Here is a 25,347-nt window from a genome sequence, read left to right on the forward strand (position 1 = left end):
AAAAACATCCGGCACCAGGTAAAATTCACAATGTCTGACACTCAGTTATAAATTTACTAGACAAACAAGGAACAAGAAATATTTAACTTAAGGAGAAAAATCAGTCACCCAAAAGGGACCCAGAAATGACATCAAATGTGGAATTAGTGGGCAAGAAAATTAAAACGGTTATTATAACAATATTCCATATCTTTCTGAATGAGGAAAGATTGTACATGTTAAGAAGAGACATAGTAAATATAACAAATTACTCAAATTGAACTTCTAAGGATGAAAACTCAATTACGCTGGAGAGGATTACTACCAGATTAAACATTGTAGGAGAAAAGATTAGTGGACTTGGAGGCATAGCAACAGAAACTATCCAACACGAACAGTGCAAAAAAGACCAAATAACATGAACAGAGAATTAGGGAGGTACAGAACTTCAGGTGGTCAGATATACATGTAATTAGAGTCCCTAAAGGAGAGAATGGGGGAAAGGAAGATAACAGTAAAGGTATTTCAAAAATAGTGGAGGAAAATTTTCAAAATCGGATAAAAATGATAAACCTATGGGTTCAAGAAGCCCAGTGAAACTCAAGCACATGACTCATGACAACTACAAAAGGCTCATTATTATCAAATTGGTTAAAGCCAGAGACTAAGAGAAAATCTTAAAAGCATCCAGAGAAAAAAAGATACATTCATTTGGCAGACTTCTTGTCATGAACTGTGTAGGTCAAAGGACAGTGAAAAACATTGCAACATCTTTAAAGAACTGAAGGACGCTTTGGGAGGCTGAGGCAGGAGGATTGCTTGAAGCAAGGAGTTCAAGACCAGCCTGGGCAACATAGCAATCCACTGTCTGTACGAAAAATAAAAGAATTAGCCAGGTATGATGGTGTGTCCTTGTAGTCAAAGCTACTTCAGAGGCTGAGGTGGGAGGGTTGCTAGAGCCCAGGAGTTCAAGGCTGCAGCGAGCTATGATCATGCCACTGCACTTCATCCTGGACAACAGAACAAAACTAATAATATAAATGTGTAGTTCTATATCCAAAAATAAAACACTTTCAAAAATGAAGAGAAACAAATAGTTTTTCAGATGTACAAAAACTGAAAGAAACAATCACTACCAGACTGGCACAATAGTAACTGTTAAAGAAAGTTCTTCAGACAACTGGGCATGGTGGTTCATGCCTGCAGTCCCAGCACTTTGGGAGGCCAAGGTGGGCGGATCCCTTGAGGTCAGAAGTTCAAGACCAGCCTGGCCAGCATGGTGGAACCCCATCTCTACTAAAAATACAAAAATTAGCTGGGTTTGATTGTGCAAGTTTGTAATTCCAGCTACTCGGGAGGCTGGGGCAGAAGTATTGCTTGAACCTGAGAGGCGGAGGTTGAAGTGAGCAGAGATTTCACCACTGCACTCCAGTGTGAGTGACAGAGCAAACTCCGTCTCAAACACACACACACACACACACACACACACACACACACACACACACGCGAGTTCTTCAGACAGAAGGAAAAATAATACAAAATGAAAATCTGGATTTACACAAAGGAATACAAAATAGTGGGAATGGAGACTATTTGAGTAGGTATAGCCTTTTTTTCTTACTGTTTAAATCTCTTTAAAAGACAATTCACTGTTTAAAGCAGTAATAATAATAACGTCTTGTGGGGTTTACAGCTTATGTAGAAGTACAGTGTATGTCAGCAATACCACAAAGCCTTAAAGAAATGAAACGGAAATATGCCAGTGTAAGGTTCTAGTATTAGATATGAAGTAATGTAACATCACCTAAAGGTAGACTGTGATATGGTAAACATGTAATACTATGAACCTTAAATCGACTACTAAAACAAAACACAGCATTATAGCTAATAATCCACAAAAGGAAATAAAGTGGAATCATTTTTTTTAAAAGCTCAGCTATTCCCAAAGGAGGCAGAAAAAAGAGAAGAAGGGAATAAAAAACAGAAGAGACAAATGGAAAACAAAAACAATATAGTAGATTTAAATCTAATCATGTCAATACTTTCTGTAAATTAAAATGATCTAAATATCATAATTAAAAGGCAGAAGTTTCATATTTGGCTAAAGAAAAGTAAGACCCAATTATATACATCATAAATGAAATCAGTCCTGGATTTTTTTTAATGTAATTTTTTATTTAAAGAAGAGGTCTTGTCATGTTACCCAGACTGGTCTCAAACTCCTGGACTCAAGTGATCTGCCCACATTGGCCTCCCGAGGTGCTGGGATTACGGGTGTGAGCCACCAAGCCCAGCCCTAGTCCTGAATATGAAGACACAAATAGGTTAAAAGTAAATGGATGGGGAAAAAAAATCCCATTCTAACACTAATCAAAAGAGAGCCAGAGAGGTAATAATAATATTAGACTAAGTACATTTCAGAGAAAAGAATATTGCTAGAAACAAAGAGAGCCATTTCATAATGTTGTAAGGCTTGATTCATCAAAAGGACATAACAATCCTAAATGTATGCACCTAATAACTGAACTTGAAAATACATGGGGCAAAATCTGATTGAACTGCAAGGAGAAATAAACAAATACACAGTTATATTCAAAGTGTACAACACTCCTTCTCCTTCAATGATTGATAGAACAAGGACAAATAAATAAGTAGGATATAGAAGACTTGAACAGCACTTTCAAGCAACTTGACCACATCACATTTATGGAACATTCTACCTAACAATCGTCACAATAGTCAAATGCACATCTTTTTTCTTTCTTTTTTTTTTTTTTTTTTTTTTTTTTTGAGACGGAGTCCTGCTCTGTCGCCCAGGCTGGAGTGCAGTGGCGCAGTCTCGGCTCACTGCAAGCTCCGCCGCCCGGGTTCACGCCATTCTCCTGCCTCAGCCTCTCCGAGTAGCTTTTTCTTTCTTTTTTTTTTGAGATGGAGTCTCCCTCTGTCACCCAGGCTGGAGTGCAGTGGCACAATCTTGGCTGACTACAACCTCTGCCTCCCAGGGTCAACTGGTTCTCCTGCCTCAGCCTCCCGAGTAGCTGGGACTATAGGCGTGTGCCACCACACCCCGCTAATTATTTGTATTTTTAGTAGAAACAGGGTTTCACCATGTTGGCCAGGCTGGTCTCGAACTCCTGATCTCAGGTGATCCGCTCGCGTCGGCCTCCCAAAGTGAGGTGTCACAGGCGTGAGCCACTGCCCTGACTTGCACATCTTTTCAAGTGCACACTTACCAAGGTAGAGCATATTCTGGACCATGAAACAAGTGTCAGTAAATTTATTATTATTTTTTTTAGAGAGAGTCTCGCTCTGTCGCCCAGGCTGGAGTGCAGTGGCGCAATCTCGGCTCATTGCAAGCTCTGCCTCCCGGGTTCACGCCATTCTCCTGCCTCAGCCTCCCGAGTAGCAGTACTACAGGCGCCTGCCACCACACCAGGCTAATTTTTTGTATTTTTAGTAGAGACGGGGTTTCACCGTGTTAGCCAGGATGGTTTCGATCTCCTGACCTCGTGATCCGCCTGCCTCGGCCTCCCAAAGTGCTGGGATTACAGGCGTGAGCCACCGTGCCCGGCCGTAAATTTTAAAAGATTCAGTACATACAAAGTATGTCTTCTGACTACAATGGCGTTAAATTAAAATTAAAGCCTGGGCAAGATGGCAAAACCCCATCTCTACAAAAATTGGAAAAAAATAATTAGCCAGGTTGGTGGCATTTGCCTGTACTCCCAGCTACGCAGGGAAGTTAAGGCTGCAGTACACCGTGATCACACCACTGCAGTCCACTCTGGGTGATGAGTGAGATTCAAAACAAAAAACACACAAACAAAATTAATACCTGCAGGACATTTTTGTAAAAAAATAAAAAAATAATTAATTAAAATTAATAACAGAAAGAGGCCAGTACAGTAGCTTGCGCCTGTAATCCCAGCATTTTTGGAGGCTGAGGTGGCAAGATCACTTGAGGCCAGGAGTTCAAGACCAGCCTGGGTAACATAGCAAGACCTCATCTCCCAAAAAATAAAGAAAAATTAGCGAGACATGGTGGCCTATGTCTGTAGTCCTCACCAGTTGGGAGGCTGATGTGGGATGATCATTTGAGCCTAAGAGTTCAAGTCCAGCCAAGGCAACACAGCAAAACACCATTTCTTTTAAAAAAAGAAAAAAAGTAAGCAAAAGAAAGGAAACAGTAATAATCATCAGAGTGAAAAATCAAAGAAAAAGAAAACAAAAAAATTAGAGATTAAAACAATAAAACTAAGAACAATAAAAGATCAATAAAATCAGTAAACCTCTAGCCAAACTGATAGAAAAAAAGAGAGAAGATGTGAATTGCCAATATCAGGAATGAGAGAAGTGGTATCACTACATAATCTACAGATATTGAAAGGAAATATTACTAACAACTTTATACCTATACTTTGACAACTTTGATTAACAGAAAAAAAAATGAAAGACACATACTACCAATGCTTGTTCAAGAAAAATTGATAACCTAAATAATGCTCTACTAAAGCAATTTAATCTGTAGTTAAAAATATTCCCACAATGAAAATTATTAGAGCAGATGGCTCTCACTGGGAAATCCACCAAACATTTAAAGAGGAAATAAAACCAATTCTATACAGACGCCTCCAGAAAATTGAAGAGAAGGTGACACTTCTCAACTCATTCTATGAAGCCAGCATTACTCTAATACCAAAACCAGACAAAGGTTAAAAGAAGAGTATAGATCAATAACTTCCATGAATGTAAATGTAACAATCCTTAGTAATATTTTAACAAATTGAATTCAATGATATATAAAAAAGATAACAGATGATGTCCCGCTGATGTTTATTCCAGGAGTGCAAGGTTGGTTAACATTTGAAAATCAATCACTATATTTACACACTAAAAAGAAAATTATTACTAAAAAAAAAGAACAAAACCGAGTCTATCTGATCATCTCAATAGATAAAGACAAAGCATTTGACAAAGTTCAATGTCCATTACTGACAAAAACCTCTTAGCAAACTAGGCATGGAAGTGATTTGGCTGGGCACGTGGTGGATCATGCCTGTAATCCTAGCACTTTGGGAGGCCAGGGTGTAATGATTGCTTGAGCTCAAGAGACCAACACCAGACTGGGCAACATGGTGAAACTTCATTTCTACAAAAAATACAAAAATTGGCTGGGCGCAGTGGCTCACGCCTGTAATCCCAGCACTTTGGGAGGCCGAGGTGGGCGGATCACAAAGTCAGGAGACTGAGACCATCCTGGCTAACATGGTGAAACCCCGTCTCTACTAAAAATACAAAAAAAAAAAATTAGCCGGGCGTGGTGGCAGGTACCTGTAGTCCCAGCTACTCGGGAGGCTGAGGCAGGAGAATGGCATGAACCCAGGAGCCAGAGCTTGCAGTAAGCTGAGATTGTGCCACTGCACTCCAGCCTGGGCGACAGAGCAAGACTCCGTCTCAAACAAACAAACAAACAAAAAAACAAAAATTAACTGGGCATCGTGGCTCCTGCCTATAGTCCCAGCTACTTGGGAGGGTGAGATTGGAAGATCCCTTGAGCATGAGAGGTGGAGGTTGCACTGAGCCGAGATCGCACCACTGGACTCCAGCCTAGGTGACACAGTGAGACCATGTCTCAAAAAGAAAAAAAAAAAAAAAAAAAGAATTCCTCCTGGAATGGGCAGCAGAAAAAACAAAAAATAAAAGACTGGGCACAGTGGCTCATGCCTGTAATCCCAGTGATTTGGCAGGATGAGGCAAGGGGGATTGCTTGAGGCCAGGAGTTTGAGACCAGCCTCGGCAACATAGCAAGACCCCATCTCTCCAAAAATTTAAACAATTTTTTAAAAATTAGCTGAGTGTGGTGGTATGTGCCTGTAGTCCTAGGTACTTGGGCAACTGAGGTGGGAAAACTGCTTGAGCCCAGGAGTTCAGGGTTAGAATGAGCTATGATAATGCCTCCGCACTCCAGCCTGGGCAACAGAGCAAGATCCTGCCTATAAGAATCAAAGTAGGCTGGCGTGGTGGCTCACGCCTATAATCCCAGCACTTTGGGAGGGTGAGGCGGGCAGGTCACCTGATGTCAGGAATTCGAGACCAACCTGGGCAACATGGTGAAACCCTGTCTCTACTAAAAATATAAAAATTAGCTGGGCATGATGGCAGGCACCTGTAATCCCAGCTACTCAGAAGCTAAGGGACGAAAATTGCTTGAACCCAGGAGATGGAGGTTGCAGTTAGCTGAGACGGCACCACTGCACTCCAGCCTGGGCAACAGAGCAAGACTGTGTCTCAAAAAAAAAAAAAAAAAAGAATTAAAGTAAAACTAATAAAAAATTATAAAAGAGAAAAGAAATTATCTTCCTCAAACTAATTAAGGGTATCTATGAAAAACCAATAGCTAACATTATACTTCATAGTAAAAGAATAAATATTTTCCCTAAGATCAGAAACAAGGCAAGGATATCCACTCTAACTTCTTTTATTCAACTTTATACTGGAGATTTTAGCCAATGTATTAAGACACGAAAAAGAAATGAAAAGCATCCAGATTGAAAAGCAAGTAAAACTGTCTTTATTTACAGACAACATGACAACCTATGTAGAAAATTCTATAAAACCTACAAAAAGTGACTATAACTAGTAAGTGAGTTCTGTAAGTTTGCAGGATGTACTATCAGTGCGGAAAAAAATTAATTGTCTTTCTATATCCTAGCAACTAACAATCAGAAATTGAAGGGAAAAATACCAAAATAGTATCCAAAAATATGAAACAGAGAAAGATGGGCAAGATCCATAATGAAAACTATAAAACATTGATAAGAGAAATTAAATAAGATCTAATTAAAAGGAGTGATATCCATATTTATGTATTAGAAAACTCAAGATTGTTACAATGTCAGTTTTGCCCAAATTGATCTAGTGATTCAATGAAATTCCTTTTAAAATCCCTGTAGATCTTTTTGCAGAAATTGACAAGCTGATTCTAAAATTCATATGGAAATGCAAGAGAACTAAAATATCCAAAACAATTCTAAAGAACAAAGTTAGAGAATTTGTAGTAGATTCCAAGGCTTACTATAAAGCAGTAGTAACCAAGACAATGTGGAATTGGTATCCAGATAGATTAATGGAACAGTATAGCGATTCGCGACCTAGAAATTGACCCAAAATATATGGTCAATTTATTTTTGATAAAGGTGTAAAGGTAATTCAGTGGAGAAATCAGTCTTTCAACAAATGGTACTGGAACAATGGCCTATTCATATGCAAAACTGTGATCCACATGTCATAATATATGAAAAGTTAATTGAAAATGGATCATAGACCTGGCCGGGCGCAGTGGCTCACGCCTGTAATCCCAGCACTTTGGGAGGCTGAGGTGGGTGGATCACGAGGTCAGGAGATCGAGACCATATTGGCTAACACAGTGAAATCCCATCTCTACTAAAAAATACAAAAAACAAAATTAGCTGGGTGTGGTGGCGGGCGCCTGTAGTCCCAGCTACTTGGAAGGCTGAGGCAGGAGAATGGCATGAACCCAGGAGGCGGGGCTTGCAGTGAACCAAGATCATGCCACTGCGCTCCAGCCTGGGTGACAGTGGAGTGAGACTCTGTCTCAAAAAAAAAAAAGAAAAAAAAGAAAATGGATCATAGACCTAAATATAAAACTAAATATAAATGTGACTTCTGGGAAAAACCTTTCTGATTTAAGATTAGGTGAAGATTTTTTTAGATAGAAAGCCAAAAGCATGATCCATAAAAGAAAAATTGATAAATTGGACATCTTCAAGATTAAAAATTTCTGATCTTCTAAAAACAAGCCACAGACTGGCAGAAAATATTTGCCAATTACAGAAGTGATAAAGGACTTGTATCCAGAATATATATAATTTTAAACTCTCAAAACTCAATAATACAAAGTTTCAGTTAGGAGGAATAAGTTCTGGATATCTATTGTACAGCATGATGACTATAGCTGATAATAATGTTGATATAGTTTGGATATTTTTCGCTCTAAATCTCATATTGAAATTTGATCCCTAATGTTTTATTTATTTATTTATTTATTTTTGAGACGGAGTCTCTCTCTGTCACCAAGGCTGGAGTGCAGTGGTGTCATCTCCACCAACTGCAATCTCCACCTCCTGGGTTCAAGCAATTCTGGTGCCTCAACCTCCTGAGTAGCTAGGATTACAGGCATGCCCCACGATGCCCAGCTAATTTTTGTATTTTTAGTAGAGACGGGGTTTCACTATGTTGGCCAGGCTGATCTCGAACTCCTGACCTCAGGTGATCTGCCCACCTTGGCCTCCCAAATTGCTGGGATTACAGGCGTGAGCCACTGTGCCCGGCCAGATCCCCAGTGTTTCAGATGGAGCCTAGTGGGAGGTGTTTGGGTCCTGGGGGTGGATACCTCATGAGTGGCTTGATGTCATCCTGTGGGAATGAGTGAGTTCTCATTCTGCTAGTTCCTACAAGACCTGATTGTGAAAAAGAGCCTGGCATCCCCCTCCTCTCTCTTCCTTCCTTTCTCACTATGTGATGGCTGTTCCCCTTCGCCTTCTGTCATGAGTGGAAGTGATATAGTTTGGCTGTGTCCCCACCCAAATCTCAACTTGAATTGTACCTCCCAGAATTCCCACATGTTGTGGGAGGGACCTAGGTTGAGGTAATTGAATCATGGGGGCTGGTTTTTCCCGTGCTATTCTTGTGCTAGTGAATAAGTCTCACAAGATCTGATGGGTTTATCAGGGGTTTTTGCTTTTGCTTCTTCCTCATTTTTCTCTTGCTGCCACCACGTAAGCAGTGCCTTTCACCTCCCACCGTGATTCTGAAGCCTCCAAGCCATGTGGAACTGTAAGTCCAATTAAACCTCTTTTTCTTCCCAGTCTCAGGTATGTTTTTATCAGCAGCATGAAAATGAACTGATACAGTAAATTGGTACCAGTAGAGTGGGGCGCTGCTGAAAAGATACCTGAAAATGTGGAAGTGACTTTGGAACTGGGTAACAGGCAGAAGTTGGAACAGTTTGGAGGGCTCAGAAGAAGTCAGGAAAATGTGGGAAAGCTTGGAACCTCCTAAAGACTTGTTGAATGGCTTTGATAAAAATCCTGTTAGTGATACGAACAACAAGGTCCAGGCCGAGGTGGTCTTTCTGACGGAGATGAGGAACTTGTTGGGAACTGGAGCAAAGGTGATGACTCTTGTTATGTTTTAGCATAACGAAGAGACTGGAGGCATTTTGCCCCTGTCCTAGAGATTTGTGGAACTTTGAACTTGAGAAAGATGATTTAGGGTATCTGGCGGAATAAATTTCTAAGCAGCAACACATTCAAGAGATGACTTGAGTACTTGTAAAGGCATTCAGTTTTATAAGGGAAGCAGAGCATAAAAGTTGGGAAAATTTGCAATGGGATTATGCAATAGAAAAGAAAAACCCAGGCTGGGCATGGTGGCTCACGCCTGTAATCCTAGCACTTGGGGAGGCCGAGACGGGGGGATCACGAGGTCGGGAGTTCGAGATCAGCCTGGCAAACACAGTGAGACCCTGTCTCTACTAAAAATACAAAAATTAGCTGGGCATGGTGGTGCGCACCTGTAGTCCCAGCTACTTGGGAGGCTGAGGCAGGAGAATCGCTTGAACCTGGGAGGCGGAGGCTGTGGTGAGCCAAAGTGGTGCCACTGTACTCTGGCCTGGGTGACAGAGCAAGACTCCATCTCAAAAAAAAAAAAAAAAAGAAAAGAAAAACCCATTTTCTGGGGAGAAATTTTAGCTGCTGCAGAAATTTGCATAAGTTGCAAGGAGCCTAATGTTAATCCCCAACACCATGGGGAAAATGTCTCCAGGCCATGTCAGAGACCTTCACGGCAGCCCATCCCATCGCAGGCCCAGAGGCCCAGGAGAAAAAAGTGGTTTCATGGGCTGACCCCAGGGTCCCCATGCTGTGTGCAGCCTAGGGACTTGGTACCCTGTGTCCCAGCAGCTCCGTCCATGGCTGAAAGGGACCAATGTACAGCTCAGGCTGTGGCTTCAGAGGGTGGAAGCTACAAGCCTTGGCAGCTTCCACATGGTGTTGAGCCTGCAGGTGCATAGAAGTCATGAACTGAGGTTTGGGAACCTCTGCCTAGATTTCAGAAGATGTAAGGAAACGCCTGGATGCCCTGAGGAAAGTTTGTTGCAGGGGCAGGGTCCTCATGGAGAACCTCTGCTAGAGCAGTGCGGAAGGGAAATGTGGGGTCAGAGCCCCCATACAGAGTCCCTGCTGGGGCACTGCCTACTGGAGCTGTGAGAAGAGGGCCACTGCCCTCCAGACCCCAGAATGGTAGATCCATTGACAGTTTGTACCATGTACCTGGAAAAACTGCAGACACAACGCTAGCCCATGAAAGGAGCCAGGAGGGACGTTGTGCCCTGCAAAGCCACAGGGGCGGAGCTTCCCAAGACCATGGGAATCCACCTCTTGCATCAGTGTGACCTGGATGTGAGACCTGGAATCAAAAGAGATCATTTTGGAGCTTTAAAATTTGACTGCCCCGCCAGATTTCAGACTTGCATAGGCCCTGTAACCCCTTTGTTTTGGCCAATTTCTCCCATTTGGAACCGCCGTATTTACCCAATGCCTGTACCCCCATTGTATCTAGGAAGTAACTAGCTCGCTTTTGATTTTACAGGCTCATAGGCAGAAGGGACTTGCCTTGCCTCAGATGAGACTTTGGACTGTGGACATTTGGGTTAAGGCTGAAATGAGTTAAGACTTTGGGGGACTGTTGGGAAGGCGTGATTGATTTTGGAATGTGAGGACATAAGATTTGGAGGGGCCGGGGCAGAATGATATGGTTTGACTGTGTCACCACCCAAATCTCAACTTGAATTGTATCTCCCAGAATTCCCACGTGTTGTGGGAAGGACCCAGGGGGAGGTAATTGAATCATGGGTGCCAGACTTTCCCATGCTATTCTCATGATAGTGAATAAGTCTCACGAGATTTGATGGGACTAAGTCTCACGAGATCTGATGGGTTTATCAGGGGGTTCCGCTTTTGCTTCTTCCTCATTTTTCTCTTGCTGCCACCATGTAAAAAGTGCCTTTCCCCTCCTGCCATGATTCTGAGGCCTCCCCAGCCATGTGGAGCTGTAAATCCAATTAAACCTCTTTTTCTTCCCAGTCTTGGGTATATTTTTATCAGCAGTGTGAAAACGGACTAATATATGAAGCTTCCTGAGTTCCTCACCAGAAGCAGATGCTAGCATCATGCTTCTCACACACTATGTAACTGTGAGCCAAATAAAACTCTCTTTTCTTTTGTTTTCTTTTTCTTTCTTTCTTTCATTCTTTCTCTTTCTTTCTTTCTTTTCTCTTTCTCTTTGGCTTTCTTTCTCTTTCTTTCTTTCTTTCTTTCCCTTCCTTCTTTCCTTCCTTCCTTCCTCTCTCTTTCCCTTCCTTCCTTCTTTCCTTCCTTCCTTCCTTCCTTCCTCCCTTTTTCTCTCTCTCTCTTCCCTTCCTCCCTCCCTCCCTCCCTCCCTCCCTCCCTTCCTTCCTTCCTTCCTTCCTCTCGCTCTGTCACCCAGAGACAGGGTCTCACTCTGTCATCCAAGCTGAAGTGCAGTGGCATGATCACAGCTCACTGCAGCCTTGACCTCCCTGGGTTGAGGTGATCTTCCTGCCTCAGTTTCCTGAGTAGCTGGGACTACAGATACATGCTACCACGCCTGTATTTTTTGTAGAGACAGAGTTTCACTGTGTTGCCCAGGCTGGTCTCGAATTCCTGGGCTCAAGCAATCCTCCCACCTTGGCCTCCCAAAGTGCTGAGATTACAGTCCTCACTCATGCTACAAACACTGCCTTCTCTCTCCCTTCTGGAGCAGAACACCTTTTCTCCTCCTGCCTTTGGACATCAGATTCCAGGTTCTTTGGCTCTTGGACTCTGACACTTGCACCAGCAGCCTTCTGGGGGCTCTCAGGCATTTGGCCTCAGACTGGGGGCTGCATTGTTGGCTTCCTTGGTTTTGAGGCTTTTGGTCTTGGACTGAGACACGTTACTGGCTTTTCTCATTTTCTGGCTTGCAGACAGCTTGTCCTGGAACTTCGCCTTTGTAATCACATGAGCCAATTCTCTCTAAAAAATTCCCTTTCACATATAAATATATGAAATATATGTATATATATCCTATTGGTTTTGTCCCTCTGGAGAAGGCTACTACAAATGTATTGTGTAAAATGAAATAAAATGAACGTCAGCATTTGATTATATTTTGTAATATATTTTCTCTTTTCGGGGGCATTGTAGGTACTTAATATTTGTTAATTGCATGGATGGATGAATAAATAAATGTGAAAATGCTCATATTTTAAAAATGAATTTTATATGAGAAAATTGCTAAGAAAGGCCAGGTGCAATGGCTCATGCCTATAATCCCAGCACTTCGGGAGGCCAAGGCGGGCAGATCACTTAAGGTCAGGAGTTCAAGACCAGCCTGGCCAACATGGTGAACCCTCACTTCTACTAAAAATACAAAAAATTAGCCGGGTGTGGTGGTGCATGCCTGTAATCACAGCTACTTGGGAGGCTGAGGCAGGAGGATCACTGGAACCTAGGAGGTAAAGTTTACAGTGAGCTGAGATGGTGCCACTATACTCCAGCTTGGGTGACAGAGTCAGACTCTGTCTCCAAAAAAAAAAATTGCTAAGAGAGTAGATTTTAGGTGTCTCAACGTGAAAAAATAAGTACATGAAGTGATGCATCCATTTATTTTTTTAGACAGAGCCTTGCTCTGTTGCCCAGGCTAGAGTGCAATGGCGCGATCTCTGCTCACTGCAACCTCTACCTCCCGGGTTGAAGTGATTCTTCTGCCTCAGCCTCCTGAGTAGCTGGGACTACAGGCATGTGCCACTTCACCTGGCTAATTTTTGTATTTCTAGTAGAGACAGGGTTTCACCATGTTGGCCAGGCTGGTCTTGAACTCCTGACCTCAAGTGATCTGCCCACCTCGGCCTCCCAAAGTGCTGGGATTACAGGTGTGAGCCACCATGCCCGGCCTTGTGATGCATCTATTTTTTATTGATACATAATATTTTACATATTTATGGGATACATATGATATTTTGTGACATCCATAGAATGTGTAATGACCATCTCAGAGTATCTGAGGTAATCACCACTTTCAATATTTATCATTCTATGTGTTGGGAACATTTCAAGTCCTCTCTTCTAACTGCTTTGAAATATACATACTTTGTTGTTTACAAATGGCCAAGAAATATATGAAAAAATGTTCAACATCACTAATCATCAGGGAAATGCAAATCAAAACCACAATGATGTATATGTTAATTCACTTGATTTAATCATTCCACAGTGTATACATATATTAAAACGTCACATTATACTCCGTGAGTATATATTTTTGTCAATTATAAAATACTCAATAATTTTTAAAATGAGCAATCACATTAAAAAAGATTAGGTGTGGGCAAAAGATGTGAACAGACACACCACCAAAGAAGTTATGGAATATAATAGCATCATCTAAATGGATGTTCAGCGTTAGTCAGGAGGAAAATGCAAATTAAAATCACAATGAGGGCTGGGTGCAGCAGCTCACACCTGTAATCCCAGAATTTGAGGAGCCCAAGGCGGGCAGATGACTTGAGCCTAGGAGTTTGAGACCAGCCTGGGCAAAAAATACAAAAATTACAAAAATACAGAAATTAGCCAGGTATGGTGGTGCGCACCAGTTGTCCCAGCTACTCGGGAAGCTAAGATGGGAGGATGGCTTGAGCCCAGGAGGTCGAGGCTGTAGTGAGCTGTGATCACGTCACTATACTCCAAACTGAGTGACAGAGTGAGACCCTGTCTCAAAAAATAAAAAATAAAAATAAATAAAAACACAATGAGATACAACACACTTATTAGAAAGGCCAAAATTTTAAAGTCTCATCATACCAAATGTTAGCAAGGATGTGATGCAACTGGAATTCCATACACTGTGAGTGGGAACACAAAAGCTCTAACCTCTTTGGAAGACAATTGGGCACTTTCTTAAAAAGTTACAAATACACTGACCATATAACCTAGGCATTCAATTCCTTAGTATTTACCCAAGAGAAATGAAAGTGTATATCCATATTAAGACTTTTATATAAATAGCAGCTTTATTAGTAACAGCAAAAGTGGAAACAGCCCAAATGTGTGTCCACAGATGAATAGATTAAAACAAATTGTGTTATACATCTATACAACAGATTACTACTCGGTAATTAAAAGGAATGAACTACTGATATCTACTGCAGTATGGACAAATATCAAAAAAATGCAGAGTGAAAGAAACCAGACCACCCACCCTATAAAAAAACAGTTCATACTGTGTGATTCCATTTGTATGAAACTTTAGAAAATTCAAACTAGTCTATAGTGACAGAAAATAGATCAGAGGTGGCTTGGGTGTGGGGTAATGGGGTTGGTAGCAGGGCGTGATATCAAAGCTTCATAAGGAAACTTTTGGGAGTGATAGGTAACTTTACTATCTTTTAAAAAAAATTGTTGTTTTTTTTTTGTCTTTTTTTTTTTAGTGGCAGGATCTGGCTCTTTTGCCCAGGCTGGAGTGCAGAGGCGTGATCATAGCTCACTGCAGCTTCAAACTCCTGGCCTCAAGCTGTCCTCCCACTTCAGCCTCCCAAGTAGCTGAGACTTCAGGCTCGTGCCACCACACTTGGCTAATGTTTTAAAAACGAATATTTGTAGAGATGGGGTTTCACCGTGTCTCTCAGCCTGGTCTCTAACTCCTGGTCTCAAGTGATCCTCCCACCTTGGCCTCCCAAAGTGCTGGGATTACAGGTGTGAGCACCATGCCCAGCCTTAAATTCACTATTTTGATTGTGGTGACGGTTTTGTAGATATCTATGAATTTACTAAATTGTGTACTTTTAATGTGCACAATTTATTATAAGTTAATTATACTTATATTTTTTAAATTACTATTTTTTTTAAAGACTAGAGAGAAAACATTACAGAGTGGAGCAGGAAAAGTTCTTACTTTCTGAGACAGTCTCAGATTATGAGATTACAAACATGGCTGAACACATATATTACCTCCTGTCGCTATCTACAGACCACTCAAGTGACAGTAAAAAATGCTTTTTTTTTTTTTTCCAGAAATGAGGTCTCACTCTGTCACCCAGGGGCTGGAGTGCAATGGGGCGATCACATCTCACTGCAGCCTCAACATCCCATGCCTGCGCGATCCTCTCCCACCTCAGCCTTCTGAGTAGCTAGGCTGGGTCTATAGGTGCACACCACTATGCCCAGTTAATTAAAAAAAATTTTTTAGAGACATGATTTTACTGGGTTGCCCAGGCTGGTCTCAAACTCCTGGCCTCAAACAATCCACCCACCTCAGCCTCCCAAAGTGCTGGGATTACAGACATGAGCCACCAGGCTCAGCCAAAAAGTGCTTTTAAAGAGATAAGCATATTTGTTGAGAGAATAGATCTTGGCCAGGAACAGTGGTTCACACCTGTAATCCCAGCACTTTGGGAGGCCAAGGCAGCTGAATCACTTGAGGCGAGGAGTTTGAGACTAGCCTGGCCAACATGGTGGACCCTGTCTCTACTAAAAACACAAAAATTTGGCCGGGCGCGGTGGCTCACGCTTGTAATCCCAGCACTTTGGGAGGCCGAGGCGGGCTGATCCCGAGGGCAGGAGATCGAGACCACGGTGAAACCCCGTCTCTACTAAAAATACAAAAAAATTAGCCGGGCGTGGTAGTGGGCGCCTGTAGTCCCAGCTACTCGGAGACGCTGAGGCAGGAGAATGGCGTGAACCCGGGAGGCGGAGCTTGCAGTGAGCCGAGATTGCGCCACTGCACTCCAGCCTGGGCGACAGAGCGAGACTCCGTCTCAAAAAAAAAAAAATTAGCTGGGTATGATGGCGCACACCCTTAATCCCAGCTACTTGGGAGGCTGAGGCAGGAGAATCACTGAAACCCCAGAGACAGAGGTTGCAGTGAGCCATGATCGCACCACTGCACTCCAGCCTTGGCAACAGATCAAGACTCTGTCTCAATTAAAAAAAAAAGAGAGAGAGAGAGTAGATCTTAAACGTTCTCATCACCAAAAAAGAAAAAGATAAGTATACAAACTGATGGATAGGTTAGTTAGCTTGATTGGGGTATTCATTTCACAATGTGTGTATGTATACGTGTATATACTTATATGTATATATATACTTAAATACATAAAGAGAAGCCCATATATATGTATATATACTTAATATATACATATACATACACATATTATATATAAATACACATATATTTTGATATATATCAAAATTACATGATGTAACTGTGAATATATGATGTACGCTGCAATTTTTATTTGCCAATTATACCTAATACCCCCAAAGAAACAAAGATATAAACATATAAAGACAAACAGGATGGAGAAGGAGAAAGTAAAACTTTGAGAGCTTTAAAGCAAATAAAGCTGCGTGCAGTGGCTCACACCTATCATCCCACAACTTGGGAGGCCAAGGCAGGAGGATCGCTTGAGTGCAGAGGTTTGAAGTCACTGCGTGCAACATAGCGAGATCCTGTCTCTTAAAAAAAGAATTAAAAAGAAGAAGCAGATGATGAAAGCTGAATTATAGTTGGGGATTGAGAAAGCTGAGAAGCAGCCTGCTTTTCATTGCAGGACCCCACAATAGTATAACTTGCCAAGATCAGCTCGCAGGACACAGGCAGCAGGCAAGAGAGAGAATCTTCTCTGGGGAATCGGATCAACCGGTGAGAAAAGACCTAAATATACACCTACAGAGATTGGGCCACAGGCCACATCATAGAGCTTAGGACAGGCACTCAGTGCTTCATTCTTATATGTGAAGAGACTGTCAAAGATTGTCAGTCATTTGGGGAAAATATCTAAACCATGGGCAAACAGAAAGTGTAGAGGAGAGAAGGAATCAAAGAAATAATTCAAGAAAATGCCAAACAGAGGGATATGAATTTCTAGATTGAAAAGGCCCACTGAGTACCCAGCACAATGGATGAAAATAGACTCTCAGGAAGGCACATAATTTTGAAAATTTTAGTGCTCTGTTTTCAAAGAAAAGATTCTATAAGCACCCATAAAGAAAAAAATATATACCAGGCTGGGCATGGTGGCTCACACCTGTAATCCCAGCACTTTGGGAGGCAGAGGAGGGCGGATCACCTGAGGTCAGGAGTCCAAGACCAGCCTGGCTAACGTGGCAAAACCCCGTCTCTACTAAAAATACAAAAAAAAAAAAAAAAAAAAAAAAAAAATTAGCCAGGCACGGTGACAGGCACCTGTAATCCAAGCTACTCAGGAGGCTGAGGCAGGAGAATCACTTGAGCCCGGGAGGTAGAGCTTGCAGTGAGCCAAGATCGTGCCACTGCACTCCAGCCTTGGTGACAGAGTGAGACTCCATCTCAAAAAAAAAAAAAAAAAGGTAGAAATCTATATACAACAAAAAGTGCACACACACACACACACACACACACACACACAAATCATTATACAAATAATCATTTCCTCAGTCAAACTAGCCTCATTTCAAAAGCTTAAGAGCCACATATAGCTAGTGGCTACCATATTAGACAGCACAGGCATAGAACATGTCCATCACTGCAGACTGTTTTATTGGACAGTCCTCCTCTAAGTATCTCTGTTCCTGATTTAAAGTAGACTAAACTTGCATAAAATCGAATTTCCTACACACTTTCCTAGTGGCCAATTTCCTCTGATTACACTTTGTTTTGTTGTTTGGTTGCAAGATAAATACATGTTTTCTTTTTAAGGTGTGCATGTATCAACATTATCATTTTTATTTTGTTTTACAGTTGTTTTTTCTGCAGTGATATTTGGGACTATTACAAATCAAGATCTGCCTGTGATCAAGTGTGTTTTAATCAATCATAAGAACAATGATTCATCAGTGGGGAAGTCATCATCATATCCCATGGTAAAGTAACATTAAAATTATACCTTTAGCTGTTTTTCTCTAGAGACCGTAATTTGTAAGTTATTGAAGCCTACCATGTCTCAATGGGCTTCTGTTTATGTATTTAAGTGTATTATGTCCTCACATCTGGTACTGACAGAGCATCTATACTCCTAGCTCCCTGGCACTCCATTCCTTCAAGAACTGTATTCTTCATATGAGGATTTAGGAAGGACACTGATTGATAACTAGCATGAAGTAACGAGTAGAGTCATCCCTTGGTATACAGGGGGGATTGGTTCCAAGACTCTCACTAATACCAAAATCCATGGATATGCAAGTCCCTGATATAAAATAGCTTGGTATTTGCATGTAACCTATGCAGATTCTATATATTTTTGAGACAGTCTCATGGTCTGTTGACCAGGCTGGAGTATAGTGGCATGATCATAGCTCACTGCAGCCTCGCCCTCCCGGGCTCAGAATCTTCCCACTTCAACCTCCCAACTAGCTGGGACTAAAGGCACATGTCACCACACCTGGCTAATTTTTTTTATTTTTTGCAAAGATGGGGTCCTACTCTGTTGCCCAGGCTGATCTTGAACTCCTGGGATCAACTGATCCTCCCACCTAAGCCTCCCAAAGTGCTGGGATTACAGTCCTGAGCCACCATGCTTGACCCTCCCGTATACTTTTAAAATTATCTCTAGATTACTTATAATACCTAATATGATGCAAATGCTTTATAATACCTAAACGACTATGTGAATAGTTGTTATACCCTATTGTTTAGGGAATAATGACAAGGGAAAAAAGTCGGTACATGTTCAGTACAGATGCAACCCCATTTTTTCCGGAATAGTTTCAATCTGTGGTTGGTTGTATCCATGGATGCGGAACCCATGGTTACAGAGGGCCGACTGTATTTCCTTCACTCCTTAAAGAGAATCCAGGCTTTTCTTCCAAGCCTGAATCCCTCACTTCCAGCTGCCCCCAGTATATAGGTAGATTTTCCATTTGCACGTCAAAATCCACCTACATCATTTATTTTAGTTCATTTTTATTTCCCCAAGCCTGCTCTTATTCTTGTATTAATTGATTTCTGTTTATACCCCTCTCTAGTTCCCAGGCTTGAAAGCTCAGCATCATTTTGGACTACTTTCTTTCTATTACTTTCACATGTGGTCAGTTACCAAGTGTTGTCGATTCCCTTTAGGCGTTCTCATATAATCATCTCATATTCTCTAGTCTGACTGCCACTTCCCTAATTCAAGCCCTCATTAACTCCCTCATAATCACAGTGATATCCTAAGTGGCCTCTTCCTGCTACAGTTCATCTCAGAGATAGCTGCTGGGCTAGCCTCCCTGAAGCAGGCACATCCTTCACTGCCTGGCTCTGAACCCTCCATGATTTCCCATTACTTAGACTGATACCAAGATTGCTCAGTAATGTGGCTCTGGCTCCTTCAAGTTCCGACTTTGTTTTTCATTACTCCTCTCTTTTACGCTATTCATCTTGTTTTTCATTACCCCTCTCTCTTGTGCTATTCCTAGTCCTCTATTTTAAAAACATATATTTAGTAAATTTACTCAAGGGAAGCTTAAGTGATGGAGAACTGAAAATAGTAGAAATCAGCCAGGTACAGTAGCTCACACCTGTAATCCCAGCACTTTGGGAGGCCAAGGTGGGTAGATCGCTTGAGCTCAGGAGTTTGAGACCAGCCTAAGGAACATGGTGAAACCCCATGTCTATCAAAAATACAACAACAACAAAAAAATTAACCAGCCATGGTGGTGTGTGCCTGTGGTCCCAGCTACTTATGAGGCTGAGGCCGGAGGATCATCTGAGCCAGGGAGGCGGAGGTTGCAGTGAGCCAAGATTGTGCCACTGCACTCCAGCCTGCCTTGGCCTCCCAAAGTGTTGGGATTACAGGCATGAGCCACTGCTACTGGCTGATATATATCTCATATATATGATATATATCATAGTTTTTTTTGTAGAGACGGAGTTTTGGCATGTTAGCCAGACGGGTCTCGAACTCCTGACCTCAGGTGATCCGCCCACCTTGGCCTCCCAAAGTGCTGGGATTACAGGCATGAGCCACTGCACCCAGCTGGGAATCACGTTTCAACATGAGCTTTGGAGGGGACACACATCCAAACCATATCACCAAGTATTCCATATTCTTCAAATTTGCTTTTAAGAAATGACTGTACTAAGGCACCAAGTATTCACAGCAGCTGAGTGAGATGTACTGTTTTTTTTTTTTTTTTCCTGTCAGTGATTAGAGAGCATAGGCAGGCAATCCACCATAACTCTACAATTCTCTCTCCTTACCAAATAGGTTCATTTATACCTCCCTTCCTCCAGAAAGTCAAAGCTGCATTTAATGTCACATTCCTCCTGAACAGATCTTGTGCCATTGCGGCACAGTCTAAACAAAACAAAACATAATAAAAACAAAAACAATAAAAACAAAAAGTCTCCACTATGGTTTAATGATGGGTTTTCTGTTTGTGAAGAACTGAAGTCACTGGAGTTGACCAAATGTGTTTGACAATCATGACCTCATATTTCAGGCAGGTGGCCTGCACAAGCCAGCTCATTTTCTTTATTTGTCATGTCCCACCCTGTACTTCTAGAGAATGAGTTGTTGATTTGTTTGTTTGTTGGTTGGTTTTCTGTAACAAGGATTCAGGAAAGAATGGTGGGCTTTGTGTGATAGATCATTTTACGTGCTTTCTCTGGACTTTTCACAGCTTGTGCAGCTGTTTTACTTACATAAGCAGACAACAACTGTGTTAGTGATTTCATGTCCTCATTAGTTAGCTATACTTGTTATAAGAAGATCAACAGACTGAACTTCACTGTTATTACCAAAGTTGTATATATTTTTTTTAACATCGTGAGTTTTAGATATCACAGTCTCTTAAATTCCAGTGCCTTCATGGCACCGTGGGACTCAGCTCTGCCAGGTGGTGAAGAACGTGGCCTGGCCTTCAAGAACATCCCTTGGCTCCTGGCCAGCCTGGCTCAAGCTATTCCCGGACTGCCAGCAGTGGAGCCCACCACCTCTGTACTGTGCATTTGTCACGCTATTCTCTCTCCTCTGAAGCCCGCAGATTTGTCTATCCGGGTTGTACCCAGCTTTAATTTTTAAAAACTTTTTACCGGGGCTGGGCGCGGTGGCTCACGCCTGTAATCCCAGCATTTTGGGAGGCCCAGGCAGGCGGATCACCTGACGTCGGGAGTTCGAGGCCAACCTGGCCAACATGGAGAAACTCCGTCTCTGCTAAAAATACAAAATAAACTGGGAGTGGTGGCGCATGCCTGTAATCCCAGCTACTCAAGAGGCTGAGGCAGGAGAATCGCTTGAACCCAGGAGGTGGAGGTTATGGTGAGCCAAAATCATGCCATTGCACTCCAGCCTGGGCAACAAGAGCGAGATTATGGATTTCTGGCAAGAATTTCCCAGGAGTGTGTCCTTCCCAGAGCATCATATTCAGAGTGACAGGAAGTCATTTAGTGTCATTATGAAGATGTGAACCTTGATCATTAGATTTAGATGGTGCATGCCAGGTGTCCCCACTGCAAAGTTACTATTTTCTTCACTTATAATTAATAAGTGCCTTGGAGGGGATGCAAATATACTGTTCCTTCTTTAATTTTCACCTACTGATTTTAGCACCCATCGGTGGATCTTACCTATGATTATTATGGTGGTATTTGCCTAATGGTGCTTTTCTTTTTCCTACATTCCCTCTATGTTAATTGGAATGTTTTGTGAGGAAGCACTGTCCCTTTCCTCTCATTTTATTTATTATTTATTTATTTATTCAATTTTTAAATTTATATCAGTATAGGCCCATGAATATTTATTTTATTCTCTGGGTTGTAACCCAATACAATCATTATTTATTTTGTTGCTCAAATTGTTCCTGCTTTGGCCATTGGGAGCTATTTCAGTTTTGCTCCTGTGTCCCTTTCAGCATCTCCTCATCTTTTTCCAAGCCCTTCCTTAATTTTCGACACACTACCAGATAGTTCAGGTTCATCTTGTATTTTTCTTGCCTTAGCCCTGGAATTAAGCACTTCTCCAAAGAGCACTGGCTTCTTTGGGGTTAGTATTTAGAAACCAAGATCTGAGAGCTGGGTGTGCCCATTGCTGCTGGGATATCATTGCTTCTAGGCCCTCTCAGCAGGCAGAGTCTGGAAATACAATATATAGATAATCTAATTTTAGAATTACTAACACATACCCTGGTGAGAAATAGAGTTACTAGCTAAAGGACAGTATTTGTGTACAGTGCTTTTTGTCTTTAGCCTTAAGGGATCCAAAGTATTATTTTCTGAAGTTACTTAGGTTAGTTCCTTTCTTTCCCATCCCCTTCACTATGGTTTTATTATTTATTTATGATACAATTGAATTAATTTGGTTTGTATTCCATTTTGATATTTCGTCCAGCTGCCTCATTTCATATATTCTAGTTGGTTTATTTATTTATTTTATTTTATTTATTATGTATTCTTTTATTAGAGGCAGGGTTACACCATGTTGCCAAGGCTGGTCTCAAACTCTTGGACTCAAGCAATCTGCCTGCCTCGGCCTCCCGAAGTGCTGAGATTACAGGCATGAGCCACCACACCTGGCTTATTATTATTATTATTACTCTGAGACAAGATCTCGCTCTGTTGTCCAGGCTGGAGTGCAGTGACACAAACATAGCTCACTTCAGCCTCAACCTCCTGGGCTCAAGCAATCCTCTTGCCTTAGCCTCCTGGGTAGCAAGGACCACAGGCATGCGCCACCATGCCTGGCTAATTTTTAAATTTTTTGTAGAGATGGGGTCTCACTTTGTTGCCCAGGCTAATCTTGAACTCCTGGGCTCAGATGATCCTCTTGCCTTGGCCTCACAAAGTCCTGGGATTACAGGCATGAGCCACTGTGCCTGACCCTCCTAGTTGGTTTAATTACTTGTTTTTTGAGACATGACATGACTCTTGTCCTAAAAGTCAAAACCGGCCGGGCGCGGTGGCTCACGCCTGTAATCCCAGCACTTTGGGAGGCCGAGGCGGGCGGATCACGAGGTCAGGAGATCGAGACCATCCTGGCTAACACAGTGAAACCCCGTCTCTACTAAAAAAAAAAAAATACAAAAAATTAGCCGGGAGAGGTGGCGGGCGCCTGTAGTCCTAGCCACTCGGGAGGCTGAGGCAGGAGAATGGCGTGAACCCCGGGGGGCGGAGCCTGCAGTGAGCCGAGATCGTGCCATTGCACTCCAGCCTGGGTGACAGCGAGACTCTGTCTCAAAAAAAAAAAAAAAAAAGTCAAAACTATGTGAAACAGTATACTCAGAGAAGTATCACTGTCTCCTCATTCCTACTGACAAGTTTCCACCCTGTTTCTGCATATCTCCTGTAATTAACCAATCTCTTTAGATGTTTTGCTATTATTCCTGTATTTATTGTGCACAAGTGACCAGATACATATATATTTCCTTATATTCTCCTCTTTCTTACATAGCATAGCATACTTGAAGGTAGATACTTTTTGCACCTAGCTTTCTTCACTTAACAGTACATCCAGGAAATCATTGCAAATCAGTTCTTAGAGGTTGTCTTCATTCTTTTTTATAGCTACATAGTACTCCCTGGTTGGATGTATCATAATTTGTTCAACCACTCTCCTATGTACGAGCATTTAGGTTGTTTTCAGTATTTTGCAATTACAAATTGTGCTGCAATTAATTGCTAGAGGTATGCTTATTCCCAGAAGTGAGATTGCTGGCTCAAATGGTGAGTGAATAGCAAGTTTTATTAGGTATTGCCAAATTCTTCTCCAGAAGGGTTGTGTAGGGTGTGTTCCCCCAGCAATGCAGGAGAACAACTGTTTCCCCATAGCCTCACCAACAAAATGTGTTGTCATGTTTTTTAATTTTTTGCCAGTCTGATAGATGAGAAGTGATATCTCAGTCTTGTTTTAGCATACGGATCTCTAATTATAAGTAGGCTTAACATTTTCTCATATGTTTGAGGGCCATTCTTTTTTTTTTTTTTTTTGAGATGGAGTCTCGCTCTGTCACACAGGCTGGAGTACAGTAGTGCCATCTTGGCTCACTGCAGCCTCTGCCTCCCGGGTTCAAGCAGTTCTCTGACTCAGCCTCCCAAGTAGCTGGGATTACAGGCGCCCGCCACCACACCTGGCTAATTTTTGTATTTTTCGTTGAGACAGGGTTTCACCATCTTGGCCAGGCTGGTCTCGAACTGCTGACCTTGTGATCTGCCCACCTTGGCCTCCCAAAGTGCTGGGATTTCAGGAGTGAGCCACCGTGCCTGGCTGAGGGCCATTCTTTATATCTCTTTTCTTGAATTGTGTATTCAATTCTTTTTCCCATTTTTCTACTGTGTTTTGGTTCTGTGTCCCTCAATTTTCAAAGGTTCTTTTTATATTAGGGGTATTTGCCCTTTACTTGTAATATATATTGGAATATTTTCTTCTAGTATGTCAGCTGGGGTTTTTTGTTTGTTTGTTTTGGGACGGGGTCTTGCTATGTTCAAGTCCAGGCTGGACTTGAACTCTTGGGCTCAAGTGGTCCTTCCACCTCAGCCTCCTGCGTAGCTGGAATTACAGGCATGTACCACCATGCTTGACTTGTCTATTATTTTTTACTTTATCTTGTGCCCATCTTTTATGATCCAGCTCAATTACTGGACTTGCGTGAAGAACTTAAACATCCTGGCTTAGAAATCTCTTCTCCCTCCTTTGAAGTTCCAGGGCACTTACAATTTACATTTCAAAGTAGTTGGTATCTTTTTATGGGACACATTGTATTTCTCCTGTGTTTTACTTATTTATTCCTAGGATACTCAAACTCTTTAAGGGCAAGATTAGTCTTTTTTTTTTTTTTTTCTAGTCTCATAGTACTCAGCAGATGGTCTTGCACTTATCATATACTTACTGAGTGAACAAATAAGACCAGAAATACAGTTTTTGACCAGTAGCAGAAGAGCTACCCTGCTCTTCACCTGAAGAAATGTGTGTGTGCTCGCGTGTGTGCGTGCTGTGTTCAGCCATGTAAGGGAGGTAGGAGATGGGGGACTCCACAGCAGAAGCTGCTCTAACCCCTGCTCTCAATATATCTTAATTAATTAATTAATTAATTTTTTTAGACAGAGTCTCACTCCGTCCCCCAGGCTGGAGTGCAATGGCGGGATCTAGGCTCATTGCAACCTCCACCTCCCGGGTTCAAGTGATTCTCCTGCCTTAGCCTCCTGAGTAGCTGGGATTACAGGCGCCTGCCACCACACCCAGCTAATTTTTTGTATTTTCAGTAGAGACAGCATATCACCATGTTGGCCAGGCTGGTCTCGAACTCCTGACCTCAAGCAATCCACCCGCTTCAGCCT

At 42.0% G+C, this 25,347-nt stretch overlaps 1 protein-coding gene across 1 annotated transcript in view; it reads left to right on the plus strand.

Moving 5' to 3' along the window:
- Nucleotides 1–25,347, plus strand: part of FLT3 (fms related receptor tyrosine kinase 3) — a 99,212-nt gene that overhangs the window by 12,214 nt on the left and 61,651 nt on the right. The window contains exon 2 of the mRNA XM_032150576.2: nt 17,839–17,960. Coding sequence (XP_032006467.1) covers nt 17,839–17,960 — 122 coding nt within the window. The remainder of the gene's footprint in view (nt 1–17,838; nt 17,961–25,347) is intronic.

This window comes from Hylobates moloch, unplaced genomic scaffold, assembly GCF_009828535.3.
Source record: "Hylobates moloch isolate HMO894 unplaced genomic scaffold, HMol_V3 SCAFFOLD_4, whole genome shotgun sequence".
In the NCBI taxonomy this organism is placed as follows: Eukaryota; Metazoa; Chordata; class Mammalia; order Primates; family Hylobatidae; genus Hylobates; species Hylobates moloch.